This window comes from Ascaphus truei, chromosome 4 (assembly GCF_040206685.1).
Source record: "Ascaphus truei isolate aAscTru1 chromosome 4, aAscTru1.hap1, whole genome shotgun sequence".
Lineage (NCBI taxonomy): Eukaryota > Metazoa > Chordata > Amphibia > Anura > Ascaphidae > Ascaphus > Ascaphus truei.
Genome location: NC_134486.1, coordinates 191874688 through 191894572, shown reverse-complemented (window position 1 = coordinate 191894572; position 19885 = coordinate 191874688). Strand labels below are relative to the sequence as shown.

General features: G+C 40.4%; 1 protein-coding gene and 1 long non-coding RNA gene across 9 annotated transcripts in view; one reads left to right on the top strand and one right to left on the bottom strand.

The window, feature by feature from the left end:
- The window catches only part of PACRG (parkin coregulated), a 978203-nt gene that overhangs the window by 635971 nt on the left and 322347 nt on the right, over positions 1-19885 (top strand). Inside the window, exon 5 of one of the 7 annotated variants that reach the window (XM_075596738.1) lies at positions 17602-17675. The exons of the other annotated variants lie outside the window; for them this stretch is intronic. Coding sequence (XP_075452853.1) covers positions 17602-17645 — 44 coding nt within the window. The 3' untranslated portion in view covers positions 17646-17675. Of the gene's footprint in view, positions 1-17601; positions 17676-19885 lie in introns of those variants that run through there. 7 annotated transcript variants of the gene reach the window in all.
- Positions 4524-19885, bottom strand: part of LOC142493162 (uncharacterized) — a 41136-nt gene continuing 25774 nt past the window's right edge. For both annotated transcript variants that reach the window (XR_012801031.1, XR_012801032.1), the window contains 3 exons: positions 17959-18058; positions 8460-8537; positions 4524-4727 (listed from right to left, as the gene is read on the bottom strand). This is a non-coding gene — a long non-coding RNA (uncharacterized LOC142493162). The remainder of the gene's footprint in view (positions 4728-8459; positions 8538-17958; positions 18059-19885) is intronic.

Sequence of the window (19885 nt, the reverse complement as noted above, 5' to 3'; positions counted from 1 at the left end):
TTTACCCACAATTCCTGGCTGCAGTTGAACCATTGTACTGTATGCTAAGAGATAATGGTGAAATCAGACCTCTCTGTGACATTTTATTTACTCTTAATGTATTGGAATTTACACTGTAAAAAAATGACAGCAGTGGTTCCTAAGCTTTTTAAACTGTTCCCTCTAAACTAATAGTGTTGCCTTTGGGAACCCTCTTCTGTATCCTGTGAAAAAAGAAAGATGACCAATGTGTAATGGTTTGGCCCTCAAAAATCCAATGTAAGTATTCCACAGGGTGGAATATATTAGTTGGAATGTTTAATGCAGGGAAATTGCTTTCATTCTCTTTTACTCTCTCTTAGGGGCCCTACTCAATATGGTCCAAAGCAGCCAGTCACTATGGTTGTTTTTAGATGATTGATGTGTGGTGAGCTGCCCTGGACCTTCTCTCTTATCTCCCATCTCATTCTTCTTGTCCCTCAATACCTTCAATTTCCTTTGCCACTTTCTGTATCTCCCAGTGTGTGTGTGTGTGTGTGTTAGAGAAGTGTAAAAGTATCCAAAATGCACTCGTAAAATGTGTTGCGTTTTTTCTTCCCCAGTCAGTCACAGGCTTTTTAAGGTGAGACAGACTTGCCTATTTCCTTTGCGAACTCTGATCCCCAATATTTTTTGTGACTTAAAGCTTCACGCATCTCCTGTGTGTGTGTCTTTTTTTACCAATCTGTGACACCCTCAAAGTCTATTTGAATCTGACCTCGGGTGGCCCCCTAGATTGTTAAGCACTGTATTACAGACACTGGGCCAATCAGTTACTATCCAGATAAAATAGACTGCATTACAGACATACTACTGAAATTGAATGCTACAGAGTAACATCCTCGGCACAACTTCTTTTCCATGTTTCAGTCTGAAATGAAAAGATTTCTTTTTTTTAGACATGTTGCCATTTGTTTTCAAAATTGTGCATGCGTATTTTTTAAAATGCTGCAATGATATTTTTAAAAACCAGCAAAACATTCTGCAATCGAATTTTCAACAAAAATAATTGATTAATTGATTTGGAAGCACTTACAGACCTTTTTAGAGGTGGATTATGTTGAAAGGGAAGTCTTTCATTTAAAATGAAATTCCAAATACATATCTACAAAGAGGTAGGAGTGTATTTTATGATATAATATAAAAAAGATGTGATTAGTGGGGGATTCGAAAGTAATATCAAGTTCGAGAGGAAAACACGCTGACTGGCAAACTAACAGTCATAGACATATTGACAGACTTTTTGATAGATACACATACAGTCACATACACAGACAGATACACATTAACAAAAATGTTTTACCAGGAAGTAATACATTGAGAGTTACCTCTCTTTTTCAAGTATGTCCTGGGCACAGAGTTACAGCTGCTGCGGCCGTTATTCAAACACTTCACGCGTTGTTTCACTTGATGCAGGATGTCTTCCAACCTTACCGCCTTAAGACACGAATGCGGCGAGTGCAGAAAATTGCATTTTAGAGTTCTGGTTTTTAAACACCTTAAATTGACACAGTAGCACAGTACTGTACAAATTGCAATTAATTAATTTCATTGCACCCAAAGAAACAAAATCCATGAAATTCAACAAAGCAATCGCGATAAGCGCGGGTGCCTGGGGCGATTGGCCGCGTTCATGCTGCGTGGAGTACAGCATTACATGTTAAAGATAATATATGATTGGCATATATATCAGTTACAGACTGGATTAAAATGTGAGATAGTTTTAGTTTTGAAAGAACTTAGGCCGGTGGCAGCTTTGAGAGTCTCAGGTAGATTGTTCAAGTTGTGAGGTGCATGGCAACAGAAGGAGAAGTGGTCGGATTCTTTATTGAACCTTGGGACCGCAAACAAACTTTTGGAATCTGAGCTCAGGTGATAAGTGCTGCCTGTGGTAAGAGTGAGGAGCTTGTTCAGATAGGCAGGTTGCTTTCCCAGAAAATATTTGAAGACAGACAGTAAAATAAACTTTGCACCTAGTCACAAGTGATGGCCAATCATTTGCAGGGATGTGTGTTGTAGTTACATTGGAGGACAAATTGGCATATTGAGTTGTAGAGGGTGTCTAGTTTGCCAAGGTGCGTTTTGGGTCCTGTACCATATACTATGTCCCCATAGTCTATAATTGGCATTAGCTGAGGATTTATTCCTATAAAGCAAGGGTGCACAAACTGGGGGGTGCGGCAGTCTCAGAGGCCCCGCGCTCTTCCCGAAGGCATTTAAATGAAATGCCGGGAGAGCGTCAAAGGCCTCTATAACATCCCTTACCTTGGCTCCTCCGGCTTTTGGTGACATGTCACCATGGCAACACAGCGTCAAATGACGCCGCAGGGGTCACGTAATGTCGCGTTGCCATGGCAATGTGATTTTGTGATGTCAGAACGCTGCAGTCAAGGTAAGGAGGGTGGGCACGAGCAGGAGGAGAGAGCCGGCATGGGGGCACAGGGGAAAATGTTTGCGCTCCCCTGCTAGAAAGTATACTAGTTTTTGGATCTCAGAGTATAAATGTGCAACCCAAATTAAATAATAATTTAAATTAAATAGGAGTCAAACTATATGCCCAGATATTTGAAGCTAGTGACAGGAGCTAGGGTGATATTAGAGTTGGTTCGGATCTGTAGCTCCATCATTGGTAGCTTTAGAAATGTAGCCCTGGTCGCAAATACCATTGTTACAGTCTTGTCGGTGTTTAAAAACAGTTTGTTTTGGGAAATCCAGTTTTCAAATCTCGAAAGATCAGATTGAAGTACATGTTCTAGGACAGTGAGGCTAGAGCTGTGTGCATTTAGGATTCTGTCATCTGCATACATATGCATTGAAACTCCCTTACAAGATGTAGTTAGATCATAGATGAAGACTGGAAAGAGTAGGGGCCCCAGAGCAGAGCCTTGTGGAACCCTTTTAGGTGGGTAGTCACTGTGAAGTGTGTTGGGCAAAATCCAGTTTGTAGTTGGGTAAGGAAATTTGTATTGGTATAGTAATCGCTTTATTGGGAGTGGACACATATTTTCATTACTTTGGACTGCAAGAAGAGAGATTGGTCTGTAGTTGGAGACAGTGTTTTTGGCTCTACTTTTGAAGATTGGAACAACTCTGGAAGTTTTCCAGGTCTTAGGGATATGACCTGCAGACAAAATAGAGTTGATTAGGGAAGCAAGTGGTATGGCAATGACTGGGGCCCCAAGTCATAGGAACTTTGATTGCACTTGGTCAGGTACAGATTGGCTTCTTAGTTTTAATTTGGTGAGTGCATGTATAATCTCCTCTTCAGATACTGGTTACAAATTGAACATTGTGGGCAGTGTTGGGAGAGGGTGGGGCTGTTGGTGTTTTCCAGATTGAGCTTCATGTTTGTAGTTCGGGTTGTGCTTTGTTAATAGAGAAGTAGCACACCCCACAAAGTATTAATTGAATGAATTTGCCATGTCAGTGGGATTTGTCAGAGGAATGTCATCCTTTTTGATATTAGATGGTTGTTGATGGCTATAAGGCTGGTATACATTGTTGATGACCTTCCAGGTTTTGATGCATTCTGGTGAAGATTGTCAGAGTAATATGGGCTTTTGCATGTCTTGTTTGCCTTATGCATGCCATGTGCCATAGTGACAGTCACACAAACAGATCTGTTTGAAGCAGGCACTGATTCCGTTCCACACCACAATCATCCTGCCTCTAATCTGCCCACACTTCTGATACTTACATGAGTGTGACCCAGAGAAGAGGCAGGATATACTATGGCCTGTCGATGACTGGCATTCAGCTGTAGGCTGGAATTGGGAAAACCATTGGGACTGATGTTTTTAGCAAGGAAGAAAACTAATATCGCCTGAATTGAACTGCATATCATGATGAAGGGCAATTTGTTATGGCTTAGATATTAGGCCGTATTTACTATGCAGTGCCACTCCATAAGACACCACCCAGGATGGCTTATTTAATGTGGCCCTTTATGGCCCATTCACTCAAATGGGGTTATAAAGTGTCTGCCAGCACTAAAAGGGTCTTATGGAGTAGTACTTCTTAGTAATTATGACCAATTGACTCATATTTACAGTCTTCTTCCATAAGACACTCTCTGGCTCTGCAAGTCACCTTACAGCCCATTGGCTTCAGCGGGCTATAAGAAGTATTCGAGCAACGGGAGGTGTATTATGGCAGAAGACTGCTTAGTTAATATGGCCACTATGTCTTCAGAAATAGGGAATCAATGTATACCAGGTCAGAGTAAGAATATGATGGATTTGACCTTGGAGCATTAATAAAGTATTAAGTGATATTGAAATATAGCACGTTATATAATAAATTATCCCTTGAAGTAATAGATATGTATCTTGAAGATGTTCCAACCTTTTAGTTTGTACTTATATCTTTCCCAATGTAGAACTGCAGAAACTTTTACTTTCACTAGTGAGTTCAGACATCTATAAACTTACTTTGATAACTAGAAGAAAAGGGGAAAGAGAGAGCACACACCCATAGCGTAAAATTGTAAAATTTAATGAGGGAAAGGGAGGGGGGGGAATAAGAATTGCACTTACAAAGGTACAATATAAAAAAGCATTCTGTGATATATAATCACCACCATCCGGTTTAGAACTGCAGCCTCATGGTCTGTGCAGTCCCAGGGTGGCGTCCCAGTCCAAATCCAGGGTAGTAGTTCTTCTCTGCATCAATGGGGGAGTCCTGTAGAGTAGTTCCAAGCTGGGAAGCCTCTGCAACAATCGCGCGGGTCAGTGAGTCCCAGCGCGCGGTGATGACGTCAGTGTCATGCGTCTGACGTAATGACGCTCCCTGACACGTTTCGTCACACCACGGGTGACTTTCTCAAAGGGAAGTCAGGAGAGGGGAAAGGTCCGGTATTATATACCCTGTCTGTGAATGAATTGACTGATTCCAAACCCCTCTCAGCTGTAGCGGTGCTTGTTTCAGTGGAGACAATCGTAGTGCCTGATAATATGAATGGAACTATGGAAGCCAGCGGGATTAGACTTTAAGGATACAAAAATGCATACTCGTGATTTAAGACATAAAAATAAATAATTAAAAAACAATATAGGCCGCTACTTGCATAGGTTGGAGACAGATTAACCTCCAACATAATGTTAACAATTTCAATAACCTGGTTACGATTGATATTGAAAATCACAATGACCCAAACCAATATATACTATATACTATGTGAGGCTCAATATATCAATATAATGTCTATACCTATAAAGTGGATAGTCCTACCATAGCCCACATTAGAGCCAGATCTGTCTAATACAAGTGAGACATAGGTCTATTAAGACTTATTGCGGTAAAAACTGCAAATCAGAGGTATATTAATTAAAAATAGAAAGCACAGCAGGAGAGCATAGTGATACTAACAACACTTCATAAAAAATATATATACTTAATATAAATCTATCCTAGGTCCCACAATAAAGCAGACATCTAGGAGGGAGATGGTATTTGCCACGAACAAGGGGGATATCAGGAAATAAACCACTAATTGGACAATGTATGAAGAATATATATATATAGTGCATAAAAAACAGTGAAGGAATATGATAGGATACATTGAACCTTAATCGGTATACATGTACTAATCAATTATGTGTGCTACCACTCAAAGGATACAATTAGTGCGTATTATTTAAGAGATGAAATAAGCTAATAGGTGTAGTGACTATCTAAGGTGTATAATAAATGTGTTTATAAACATATATGTGTATAAATATATATATTCTTTATATATATGTGTACTATTACAATGAATGTGCCCAAAAATCTATATTCTATGGAATGAGTGAATAAAGGGTGAGTGATAGCTGGCTCCGAGCTAGGAGAGGGAGGGGAGGGGGGGGGGGTGAGAAAAGGGAGAGGGAAAAGGGAGGGAGGGGAATGGGGATGGATCCAGAAGGGATCCAGACAGAAAATGGCAGAGTGCAGAGGCAGTAGTGGCAGGAAGGACCGTCCAAGGAGACATCATACGAAGGTGCTCACATCAAGGCATTCATTCAGTCCACCCGGACTCAAAGTATAATTATTTATTTTTATGTCTTAAATCACGAGTATGCATTTTTGTATCCTTAAAGTCTAATCCCGCTGGCTTCCATAGTTCCATTCATATTATCAGGCACTACGATTGTCTCCACTGAAACAAGCACCGCTACAGCTGAGAGGGGTTTGGAATCAGTCAATTCATTCACAGACAGGGTATATAATACCGGACCTTTCCCCTCTCCTGACTTCCCTTTGAGAAAGTCACCCGTGGTGTGACGAAACGCATCAGGGAGCGTCATTACGTCAGACGCATGACACTGACGTCATCACCGCGCGCTGGGACTCACTGACCCGCGCGATTGTTGCAGAGGCTTCCCAGCTTGGAACTACTCTACAGGACTCCCCCATTGATGCAGAGAAGAACTACTACCCTGGATTTGGACTGGGACGCCACCCTGGGACTGCACAGACCATGAGGCTGCAGTTCTAAACCGGATGGTGGTGATAATATATCACAGAATGCTTTTTTATATTGTACCTTTGTAAGTGCAATTCTTATTTCCCCCCTCCCTTTCCCTCATTAAATTTTACAATTTTACGCTATGGGTGTGTGCTCTCTCTTTCCCCTTTTCTTCTAGATTCCCTGTGGATATGGTTTGTCCACTTTGAGAGCCGGAAACCCTCTATACCAGAACTTATTGGATTCATTGGACTATTTGAGGACTGGTTTTTATACCTCTTTTTTTTCCCTATTTGTGGAGATATTCATTTGCTGTATGATTATTGATATTTTGTTTTTATTGTAAGCTTGGTTTTAGGTTTTGTCCTATTATAATTGATTTATCATCCATTTTGATTTTCATATATATTTTTTCATTTTTATTATTATTTTTTTAACTTTTATTGTTATATTTCAAATTGTCTATATATACCTAATTCACAGAGTCTAACTCTTAGTGAGTCACACTGTATATCAGCAACCAATTGCAGAGGCGCAGCTCAGTCCCTTTACTTTGATAACTGCTTATTTTTGACACATTTGAAAATAAAATACCTTCCTATCACAGTAAAATATTTTAAAATAAATTAGTAAATTGCACAGCTTGTCATTTACTAATGTCAACATAATCCCAGGAAACAGAAAACTGCTGAGAACAATTCATTTCCTTCAATGTAATGTTTTCTGCTTAGAACAATCAATGTAAAGATAAAGAATACAGTATATAACATAATTTGTCTAGTCAGTATCAATGACTGCTTTATAAATATGTCTATTTTAATAATACTTAGGTCTTAAAGTATTTATAATAGTTTATCCCATTAGATATTCAGTTTTTCTCCTAGCTAGTATTGATCATGCCCAAGATACGTGTTACAGAAAGTAATGATAATAAAATAAAAATGTCTTTTTTTTCCCATTAAACATTTGTGTTTTGTAGATATGGTCTGGGAATAGTTTACTCATGTATAGTAATCAATAAATTAAATCAATGTAATAACTGTTATGTTTAATTGATTGGTCTAGAAATCCATGTGCTGTAGACTGCATAAATAAACAATTTTCCTGTGGTATTTAAAGTGACGATTGACTAGCTTTTTCAAATGTTGGAGACCCCTTTTGTTACTACATTAATTATCATCAAATGATATACCAATCACAGTAGTTTCCTCTCGAAACACAACGTAGTTATCAATCAAAAGGGCCGATTCATAAAGCAGCAATAAGTGGTTTTAAGTGCGATAAATGCTTTATAGCGCGATACTGCCTGCTGCGCGATTCACAAATCAGTGATAACAGTGCAGTATCGTGCTATAAAGGCTTTTTATCACAAATAAACAGTCAGTGATAAAAAAGTCGTACGATATGCCACAAAATGGCAAACACGCTATTTTTTGCCAGTAATCCCTATTCATAAAGCAGTTAACTGATTCATACTATAAAAGCTCCCCATTTCTTTTCACCAGCTAAAGGCTGGTGCAAAAGAGATGTAGACATGCATATAAGCATTTTTTTTCTTGCACATCATTAATACAAGAGGCTGGCGGGGGTCTCCGGGTTGTTCCCACAGGTGTCCGTGGGCCTCCAGGTGGTCCCTGCGGGTGTCCGGGGGGCCCACATGGGTCCCCAGGTGGTCTCTGAGGGTGTCCGGGGGCCCTTGGGTAGTCCAGTCGGGTGTCCGTGGGCCTCCAGGTGGTCCCCGCGGATGTCTGGAACCCCTCGGGGTACAACGGTTATCCCAGCCAATCAGATGGCGTGGGAACCATTTTCCACTCAAATGTGAGACATCACAGGCCCTTTAAAAAAAGCCTGTGCAGCCTCATTTGATGCCAAGAAGCTGAGGAGTGAAGACCTCCTCCCCAATAGGATTACAATGGCGTTACAGAAGAAGAACCCCCAAATGGATTAGAATTAACAGATGAAGATAAAGAAAGAAGAAAAGGACTTTGGACTTTACCTGAGGCCCGTTGCTGTTTTGGATCGTGGATTTGTTTGAGAGCTTGCTGAGACCACGGGAATCGGAGGGTGAAGACATCTAAAGGTAAGAAAAAACATTGAATGTATGTTATTTTTCTTTTACAGTTTTTTTCATTGTATTTGTATTGTATTGTAAAAACATTTGCCCATTGATTGCCAATGTATTGATGTATCCCCTATACATACATACAGTGACAAGCAATGCTTTTTTGGCAAATGCTTGCTTTTATGTATTTTAAATGTATTTTGGTTGTTTGTTTTTAAATTTTTATGCTATTTATTTTGTGTTTTGATTTAGTATTATGGCATTTTTGTGGTGGTTTCAATGGTTTATTTCTGGGTTATTTTTTGGGGTGTTTGCTTTTTAATAGTGTTTTTGTTTTTTGGTTCTTTGATTTTGAATGAGGGTGTTTATTTGGAGCTTTCTTTTATTTATTGATGGTTTCGTTTTGTTTTATTATTGTTACTGTAATTCTGGTGTTTATTTGGTATTTGCTTAATTGATTGTTGGTAATTTTGTTGTGTTTACTTGTTTATTGTTGTTTATTTGGTGATTGTTTTGATTGCATTGTATATTGTTGGTGGTTGTTTATTTTTTAGGTTGACCATTGACAGCCATAGTGTTAAATCATGCCTATATTGAATGGGCATGATGTACCCACTTTGCCAACCAATTGGTTTATTGGCATTTGTAATGTGTTTTGTTTTCTATGTAATGTGTTTTATTTTGGGTCTGTTTTCTTTTTAGCTTCACCATTTATTGCTATAGTGGTAAATCATGTCCATATTATATGAGCATGATGTACCTACTTTACCAATGAATGGGTGGAGGGTGGGGGTAGTTGCCTGGGGTGGGTGGTTAGGCCTCCTCGGTGGGTAGTGGGGGATGATGGGTTAACCCCTTAATTACTATAGCAGTTACTAACCGTTAAGGTGATTAAGGGGTTAGGGGCCATTAAATTGTATTTTTTATTGTATTGTTTCTGGCAACGGAGGACATGGGCGGTGATGAAGATGAGGACGGCCTTCATCGTGGCAGGCTGGCAGGGATAAGTGTAAGTTTTATTTACTTTATTTCTGATGGTTAATGTTTTATTTTAAATGGTCAAATGCACTATTATCCATATCTTGATAATAGTAATTTTGCCCATTACTGTAATGTATGTGTTAGGGGGGAGGGCAAAGGGAGGGGGATGTATTTATTTCAAAGTTTTGGGGAAAAAAAATTTGGGCACAGGATTGGTACTGCAGGCCAGCAGGGACCCCCGGACACCCGCGTGGACCACCCGAGGGCCCCCAGACATCCACGGGGACCATCTGGAGGCCCCCGGACACCCGCGGGGACCACCCGAAGGCTCCCACCGGCCTCTAGTATCATTCCTGTGCATAAAATTAAAAAATGCTTTAATGTGTGATATGGGGGTATAGAGTTGTTGGGGGCACAGGGGATGGGTGGGTTGTGTATTGGTGGGTGGTACATATTGCAATATTTATTGGAGGCAATTGCGCCCAATAAACCTGCTATTGCACCTTAACACCTTCATTGCCTTAGTGGATAGCCTCTAAAGTAATGAAGCTGCTTTAATATTATATTTTTTAATAGTTTATGGGAGCCGGGTTTCTCCTGAGCTAAACCGCTTTGATTTCTGCCTCAGGGAACCCCTGCTTCCTGAGTTACAGGCCTCGGTATGGGGCATCGATGCCAGTGTCGCTGCCATTTTTAAAGCGTCCGCGTAACATGACGCGAGACATTTAAATAATGGAGATACTGGCACCCCATATCTGGGCCTGTAACTCAGGAAGCAGGGTGTCCCCGAGGCTGAAATCAATGCGGTTCATCTCAGGAGACCCCCTGCTTCCACACACTATTAATAAAAATTACATTAAAGCAGCTTCATTACCATAGCGGCTAGCCGCTATGGTAATGAATGATTTTTTATTGTTATTGTGTTTTTATACTAGTGTACATGAGCAGGGGGCCTCCTGGGCTGAACCGCATTGGTTTCAGCCTTGGGAACCCACTACTTCATGGGATACAGGCCTCATTATGGGGTGCCGGTATCCCAGTGCTGGATTTAAATCTCCCGGTCACGTGACGCTGGAGATTTAAAAGCACAGGGGATACCGGCTCCCCATAACGGGGCCTGTATCTCATGAAGTAGGGGGGCCCCTAGGCTGAAACCAATGCGGTTCAGTTTAGGAGACCCCCGGCTCATTTACACTATTATCAAAATCAATATTTTTAATGCACAATTGCCTATAAGAGTCGTTCATGGAGACGCAGCATCTCCATGCAGCTCTTTTTTTCTATCAGCTATCGCGCTGTAGAATTTATAGCACGATTGCACTGATACAAAAAACAGATTGCACGATAGTGCATTTTTTTATCACACTTAAAAAATGGCCTTCACTTCTTAATGAATCCCGCTTTTGGCCTAATGTTTTAAAGCGTGATAAAAAAAATTAATCACAAGCAAAAGCACTGATTTTATCACTGCTTTGTGAATCGGCCCCAAAGTCTCCCAACTGCAAAACAGGTGCAAAATATACTCCACCAGATTTAACAGTCAAGGAAATCCTACCAATTTCAATGGGATTGTTTTTCTGTAATAACGTTTAATAACAGTTTCTTTGCAGTCGGGAGACTTTGATAAATAACATCCAAGATAGGCTAAGAGATGTTGAAGTATAAGGAAGGATAATCCATAAACAGAGTTCTGGAGTTGGATTTTTTTTCTGTCTAGTTTTGTGTTGCTGTAAAAAAACATAAAAGCAGAAATAATATAAACTTGGAAAATAGTCGGCACTGCCTGAGAAACTGCAATGGTAAACATGAGAAGCGGTGTGTGTTTCGGAAAGTAATGTCAACTTTGGTGAAATAAATAAATAAAAAGCCCTCTGGTAAAAAATTAGATAGGAGTTTCACCGTATCATTTGGAATATTTGTACCCCGTGCCAAAGATTTTTAGTGTTTAATCCTTGATCTGGAGATCTCGGCAAAGGAGTTGACTTCCTGCAAGATTGAAAAGGATGTCAATGGACCACAGATGATCATTAGGAAGTTATATGCATATATTGTGATCCCAAGAGATACTTCATTGTTTGGTCCTATTCCCTTTTTAATGTTTTAATGTCACGGCCCCTTTTATTCTCCAACATCTCCGGTTTGTTTGGGTATTTTTTTTTAAATGCCACGCACTTCACCGTGTTCATGCCGCATTCATGCCGAGACAGCGCCAATAGTACTGTAGTTATCAGTGAAAGTTTGTATACAGCACGCCGCCCATAATATTGCACGCACGCCGCCCATAATGTTACAAGTAGCTTGCTTGTGTACCTCTAATACAGACCTCACATAACTGTGAGACTGTAATGTTGAAAACAGTTGAAAACAATTAAATAAGCACAGCGCTAATACTGTTAATGATAGTGAGGGAGGGAGGCAGGCCGCAGCAGCAGCATTGGAGAGCCAGGGCCTGGAAGCAACCAGGGTCCGGCAGCAGGACACACACCCCACCTGTGGCCATGCGCAACTTCCTGTGCCGGCCTGGCCTCCCATAGCCTCCGGCATGAGAGTCCCGGCGCAGGAGAGTAAAAGAGGCCTGCAGCAGTGTGGGAGAGATACCATCCCCAAGGTAAGTGTAAAATGTATTAGGGGAGTAGGGTAAGTATGTATTTGGGGGTGTAGTGTAAGAATGGATTGAGGGGTAGTCTAAGTATAGTATGTATTTGGAAGGGTAGTGTAAATATGTATTTGGGGGCTAGGGTTGCCAAGTGGCTTCTCCAAAAATACTGGACAGAATGGTGACGCGCTCAAAACACACACACACACACACACACACACACACACACACACACACACACACACACACACACACACACACACACACACACACACACACACACACACACACACACACACACACACACACACACACCTCACCACTCCATGCTGTTTCCTCCTCTCCTTGTCCCCACCCCCAGGCTCCTGACACCTCTTCCTGATTGGCTGCTGCTGGTTATGCATCCAATCAGGATGGAGGAAGCTTCTCAGCCCCCTAGCAACAGCCCTGCTCTCTCCCTCCTCGGGGAAATCCTGCAGCCCCCAAAGCCAGTCTGGTGACTATGTCCAGAGAGGTAATACCCGACACATACATGTCCAGTATTACCTCTAATTGTTTACTTGACAGAGTGCCCAACTACAGGAAAGATACTGGTAACCCTATGGGGAGTATGTATGTAAGTATGTATTTTGGGGGATATTGTAAGTATATATTTGGGGGTGTAGTGTAAGTATGTATTTCAAGGTAGTGTATTGGGGGGGAGACTAAGATGGGTGTTAGAGGAAATGAGGAAATGAAGAAGTGAGAGTGAGTTGGTGGTGAGACAAATACATGGAGGGGGGGGGGAATAGAGGAGAGGGCTTGCAAGACCACCGACACAGGGAAGGGTCGAGGGCTGGGGGGTAGGGGTAGGGGGAGAGAGGGGTTGGAGACAAAACTGTAGTCCTGGCCCCCGGGTAATCTGTTGGCGGGCCTGCAGGCAAATAACACACCCGTTCAGAAGACTGCCTCTACTTTGAATACAACTCTGATTTCTTCATCCGTTATTATTATTTTTTTATTGCTTGTTTGCTGTGTTGTATTTTTGTGGAACCCTGGTGAACACAGAGTTCTCAGTGTGATTTACAGTTGGTAAGCCTAATTGTCCATATGATGTACATATACTGTATACTGAGGTCATTGTGGTGAATGTGTACATTCTTGACTGAACAGAACACTGTTCAAAGCTTTAATTATAAAGTATTAGAAATCTATTAACATTATATTATTTTCACGTAATCCATTGCATATATCTCTTGGTAACAAGCTGTGAACTCTGTTCTTTGCTTCTGTCCTGTGTAAGTCTTACTTATATTCAAAGACTATTAGCATATCCCCTTTGGAAAGCAGGTGTATGTGAATGTGTGATTATTAGAGTCACAGAGGGATTTCAATCCTAGACTGAGGTGGAAACTTTGTCCTTAATGACCGTCCCAGTTTTCTAATTACTGTGCTAATTAGTCAGTAGTACTGTACTTGGATATTCACACCTGCTCTTTTGTTCACAGAGGAATAACTATATAAAGCGGGATATGTATCAATATAAAGAGATTGCAAAAATACATTTATTTTGACGCATTGATCCATTTTCTGTTTGTGTTTGGGTCAAATGTAAGGAAGAGTTACGTTTGACACAAATGGTTAGCCAGAAAAGGCTCACACCACCTTAGACCCATCAGATTTAAAAAAAAAAAAAGAAATACAAGATGAAAAAAGGAATGCACAGAGACACAGAGTATGATGCATCTCATTACAATCACGTAAATCCTCTTATTAACACTCCCTATATCGCACAGTAATGCACACACAGCGCAAACCTTAGAGCAAAGACATTGATGCATTGGGGCCTATTCTATAAACTTCGATAACTTAGGCTTAGTCCATAGACACTGAAGCCGTGCGGAGGCGCGCTGAGGCTGAGGGAAAGCGGTGTCTGGGGGGGCGGGCCAGTGACATCACGGAGCTGGTTCGCCCTCATTGGGCGAACTGCTCACGTGACCGGCCCTGCGCTCCCGTGAGCACCGAAACGAAAGATTTGGTAAGACACACGCTTCCGCAAGCGTGGGGAAGCGTGCGCGAGCCCCTGCTAAAGCCGCTCTCATTGCGGCTGCAGGGGCTCACTGGTAAGCATGCGTGCGCCTCAGCACGGGTCAGCGCCGCTCCCTGCACCATGTCCGAGGCCTAACTCATCGAGGATTTTGAGCAGTTCCCGAATGATTTGGCAAGTTTGCTATTCAGAAAGCTCTGATGACCTGCGCATCTCCCCGAGCGGTAGAGCTCCTGCTCAAACATACTGAGCAGGAGCTGAAAAACAACTCTCATTTTTTTATAAAATCACCCTATTCTAGTACCTCCAATGAGATCACTGAAGCCCTCACCTAGTGAGCTCCTGGAAAATGTCATCTCGCCACCATAGATGGTATTTGCGAATAGAAAAAATTAGGAAAAAAAAGTATTTTTATTGCATTGGATTGAAGCCGGGAGTCTCCGGAGCTGATACACTATCTCCGGAGACCCCCGACTTCCATACTATGTAATAGAAATACATTTACAGGCAGCTTCATTACCTTAGCGACTAACTGCTAAGGTGAACACCATTGGTGAAGACATCAATGGTAAGAAAAACGTTGATTGTATTTGATTTAATTGTATATATTTTTTTCGGTTGCCCATTGACTGCCAATGTGTTTATCCATGCCCCTTTCGGGCTATAGATAAACACAGCGACAAGCAATTCATGTTTTGGCAAATGCATGTTTTTATTTAATTGTTGTGTATTTTTGGTGCTTGGTTTTATTTCATTGTTGTGTATTTTTGGTGCTTGGTTTTATTTCATTGTTGTGTATTTTTTGTGTTTGGTCTTATTTCATTATTGTGTATTTTTGGTGCTTGTTTTTTTTATTGATGTGTATGTTTGGTGTGTAAGGCAAAGCTACTAACAGCTACCAACAGATAGTGTATAGGAATTGAGGAAACCTCAAAAAGAATCCCATAAATAGTATTAATGAAGTAATCTGTATGGAACAACAGTTGCTGAGCTGTGAAAGGCAAATAAAGCGCTGGATCTGCTTAGAGTAGGGAGATGTAAACAGGCAGGGTTTTCGGATACTGGATCTATGAATGAGAGCTGGTAGGGGCATGCATGACAGAGAAATGATATAATATTACCTCTGTATCCCGGTCCATAGTATTACTCTCCATCCATAGTAGCCATTTCCCCCTTGCTGTATAGGGCACTGTGAAAGATATGCCGTCCTCCTATAAACTTGAGCTTTGTGGAGCTCCCGAGTGCCGGAGCTGTTTTGAAGATGATCTTCAGCTCCTATCTGTCCGTGAACGCTCGATTAGTTGCTCCGGTCTTGTGGTTCCACGTGCGGGCATCAGTGTATGTGATACCTGGCGTCTTCCTGTGGTTCCTTGCAGGGATCCATTTGGCGCACCTTCACTGCAACTGTGCGTCAATCCAATCAGCAGAAGAACCCGAGCAGGAAAAGGATTGGTTGAGACAGCCGGGTCCAGTAAAAGCACCATCAACTCGCCAGGTAAGTGGAAAAATTAAAACCTTTTATTGAACTACATTAAAAAACAAAAAACAAACAAAAAACAGGATAGGAAAAAACCTCTCACGTGTTTCGGGCTATACAGCTTTTTCTCAAGGAGTACCATACTCCTTGAGAAAGGGCTGTATAGCCCGAAACGCGTGGGAGGTTTTTTCCTGTCCTGTTTTTTGTTTGTTTTTTAATGTAGTTTAATAAAAGGTTTAAATTTTTCCACTTACCTGGTGAGTTGATGGTGCTTTTACTGGACCCGGCTGTCTCAACCAATCCTTTTCCTGCTTGTGTATGTTTGGTGCTTGTTTTATTAAATTGTTGTGTATTTTTGGTGCTTGTTTTTTTATTGTTGTGTATTTTTGTTACGTGGTTTTATTTCATTGTTGTGTATTTTTGGTGCTTGTTCTTATTTCATTGTTGTATATTTTTGGTGCTTTTATTTTTTTTATTTTATGACCAAGGGTGAGTGGTTAGGCCTCTTGGGTGGGTAGTGGGAGTGGTTAACCCCTTAGTACCATAGTGATTACCGTCGCTATGGTAGTGAAGGGGTTAACTCCTCCCGCAACCTTCCCGGCAAGCCTAACCTCCCACCCTGGGGAAACTACCCCCTTCATCCATCCCCTGTACTCCCAACAAACCGGGTACTCAGTCTTAACCCCTTCATTGCCTTAGCAGCTAGCCACTAAGGTAATTAAGCTTTTTTTATCTACATTTTAATACTAGTGTATGGGAGCAGAGGGTCTCCGGAGCTTATCCGCTTTGATTTCAGCCCGAGAACCCTCTGCTTCCTGAGTTACAGGCTCTGGATAGGGATGACAGTTTCCCCCTGCAATGTTTAATTCTCCCGTGTAACGTGACCAGGAGATATAAATGCACAGGACATCCTGGCACCCCATAACGGGGCCTGTTTCTGGGGAGGCAGGGAGTCCCCGGACCTGAAATTAATGCATTTCTGCTCCGGAAACCCACTGCTACAGTACACTGTTATTAAAATTTAAATAAAAACACTGTGATCGCCTGTAAGAGCTTTGCAGGGAGAAGCAGTTCTCTCTGTGCAGCTCTCTATGCAGCTCTGACAGACTGCGGCCAGATCGTACAGGGGAGAACTTTGAAAGAGGCAGAGATACCATTGCTGCTGTCCCGAGCGGTATTGGCATTTTCCTACCTCACGGTTTGAGACTTGTGGAAATGCTCTCAGATTATTTCTGAATACCGTGATAACACAAATGACAAACAGTTCGATGGAATCATACCAAACCGTTTTAGATGGCAGCAATTTTATCAAAGCTACTAGAATAGGCCCCATTGACTCAAACAGAGGCAAGAGGAAATTAACATAATTTGCATACATTTTTATACAAATATGCCATGATACATCACCCTGAAAGTTGAGCCTAGACACAGCTCATTCATGTGTAACACGGTATGTAACATACTGTAAGGCATGTTAAGGACTTCTTATCTGTTAACACAGTTATCACCAGGTTTCCTTTACTTAAGGGTGTTAAAAAAACAACAACAACCAAGAACTGGATACTGTATCATAAACTAATGGAAAGCGTAGCAGCAGTTTTGAAATGTAGCACTTCCTTTATTTCTCTGCACTTCTTATGTATAATTGTAAATAAAGATGTTGCATTTTTAGGGGCATATGTTTTGCTTTTCATAATATTTGTCTATTATTGATCATGTTTTATTTATATTGAAGTTGTTTTTAATGTCTGTAAATAGGGTCCTAAAATGTATATTAGTACAGTTAAAATATACATCTGAAAACAAATTTACTTCATGTGTCTTTATTGAGGTACAGTGGCTGAATGTTAAAGCAGTATAAACACAGATATAAAACATAATATGATACATTTTTTAAATATTTGACATGGAAAACAGTATAACGAGAGTTACCTCTTGTTTTCAAGTATGCCCACAGTTCAGAATATTTAGATGACATTGTGTATTCCAATTACAGACATGTTTAAAGTAAGAAAGAGCCAAGGTATTGAAATCTCCTAAAAAGTGAGCAGTTTTGACAGACCAAGGTAAATTGTTCCAGAAATTAGGCACACAGTAAGAGAAGAAAGAATTAAGATTGTCTAGTATTGTTTGCAATCACTATTGTCATTAGTTCAATGTAGTACCATTAAGTAATATCTCTTTAAAGGGAAAAACCCTCCTAGGACCATGGTGTACTAAAAGTAGTGCCATGTTGAAAGGTTTTTTTTGTGATTTTCACCACAATCTGACACCTATAAGTATTTTTTAATCATGTTATTATGTAAAGCTGAGCTTTGCTTAGGGAGGGGTTTGCTTTCCTCTGGCTACTTACTTTTGTGTGATGACACAGTGTGATCAACAAGATTTTGCATGGGCAAAGCCCCTTCTCTCCCCTCTTTTCTTTATTGGCCCTCTGACATGGGTAGTTTGGTCTGAGGGAAAGAAAACATCAACCAGTCTGAGACTAATTTCCAAAGAAATAGCATCAGACGCATATTTTCTTTTAGCATGCTTAGGGGTGTTTAAGCAAGCCAACTAGGTTGTTGAATTATTTACAAAAGGTTGCTTTTTGACTGACTAAGTGGGATTGCATCTTTTGAAAGGGCAGTGCTGTCTAGGATGGACATTAACTAAGGACAGCAGCATGTTTAATACCTGAAATGTAGCTAATTGCCAAGTATTTTTTCCCCTGCTATTACCATTCCAATGATCAACACATGCTTTAGAGCAGGGGTCTCAAAATCATTCCTCAAGAGCCACCAACATGTCAGGTTTTATGGCTATCCCTGCTTCTGCACAGGTGGCTCAATCAGTGGCTCAGTCAAAAGCAGAGAATCTAGGCTGTTGGTGACCTTTGAGGACTGCGTTTGACACCCCTACTTTAGTTTTTTTTTACAGTCTTTATCATGTATTTTGGTGATAAGACTGTTTGCCACTTATCAAAGCCTCATGTAAATGGTCAGACTTGCTGTTTTGTTTGCAGAGTAATTATGGTTCCACTATTAGTATAACAGATAAACATAAGTAGCTGGTATGCTTAAATCTAGTGTTCCAGATAAAAAGCAATACATATTCATTTTGAACAAGATGCAAATAAATAAGACCGTTACTGTACTTTACGGGTGATTGAACCTTTCAATGGAAGCCAATTACACTGTTCATCTAAAGTTCTGTCGACTTCAGACACTGATGTTGATTTTTCAAAAAAAGATACAAATATATTTGTAAAAACAGAAGGGTTAATGCGTGTTTTCTTACATTTATGGCCATTTAACTGGCATTATGTACAAGAGAGTGAAATTAATGTTTCCACTCCAAAAGTATATATAATTTACATTTATCTTTACTTCAATGTCAAATACCCTCTCAAATACATTTAATTAAACTAGTGTAACCTTTTTTTTAAATGAAGCAATACATATTAGAAAAGAGAAAATAAGAATATTTGTAATTCTATGTTATTTGATGACTAGTTAATAACTTTAAACTTTTCAGATGGGTGTAAATTAAAATGCCAGTGTATTTAAACCATACAGAAATAATGTAACTGCAATGCAATTAGGTAAGTAATAATGTAACATATGTACACCGCATATTGTGCTGTTCTATAGCCTCACCGCGGCCATGAACAAAGATATTCACTGTGCCATCTTTTGGACACATGTTGAATTGCAATTAAAATAATTAAAATCCACCAAACCCACGGGATAAATACCACGCCTTCTCAAGGTACAAAAACAATAAATCGTCCTACATCTGTACTAGACTTACCCCTTTTCCTGGTACTGGAGCTTGCAAAGAAATGCTTTATTTAAACTCAATGGAGGCAGCACTGTAATGTGAACAATTTGAAGCAAAACTGAAGAGCTTTCAAATAGCATTGATTTTCAGTTACTACCAACTTGAGCCAGATTTGAGCCTAGAGCTAAGCTGCTCTATATCCCAGTGCAATCCATTGAGCCATTCAATTCCTGTATTTTCTCCCTTTTAACCTTTTGGGTTTTTCTGCACATGATTATACAATAACTCATGCAATGTACTAAATCCCTGTTTGACCACTTAGTAGCAAAACCAATATACCTGGTGTGATAAACTACAGAGTGGAATCTGTAAAGTCATATTCTTGTCACGGCTGAATTCTGTTTGGAGCAATAAGAGGGATCCTAAATCAAAAGCAACACATTTTTTTAAATAGAGGACAACTAAAAGATAAGAACATACAACTGAAGATAAGATTAAATGTATGTTGTTTATCTTTT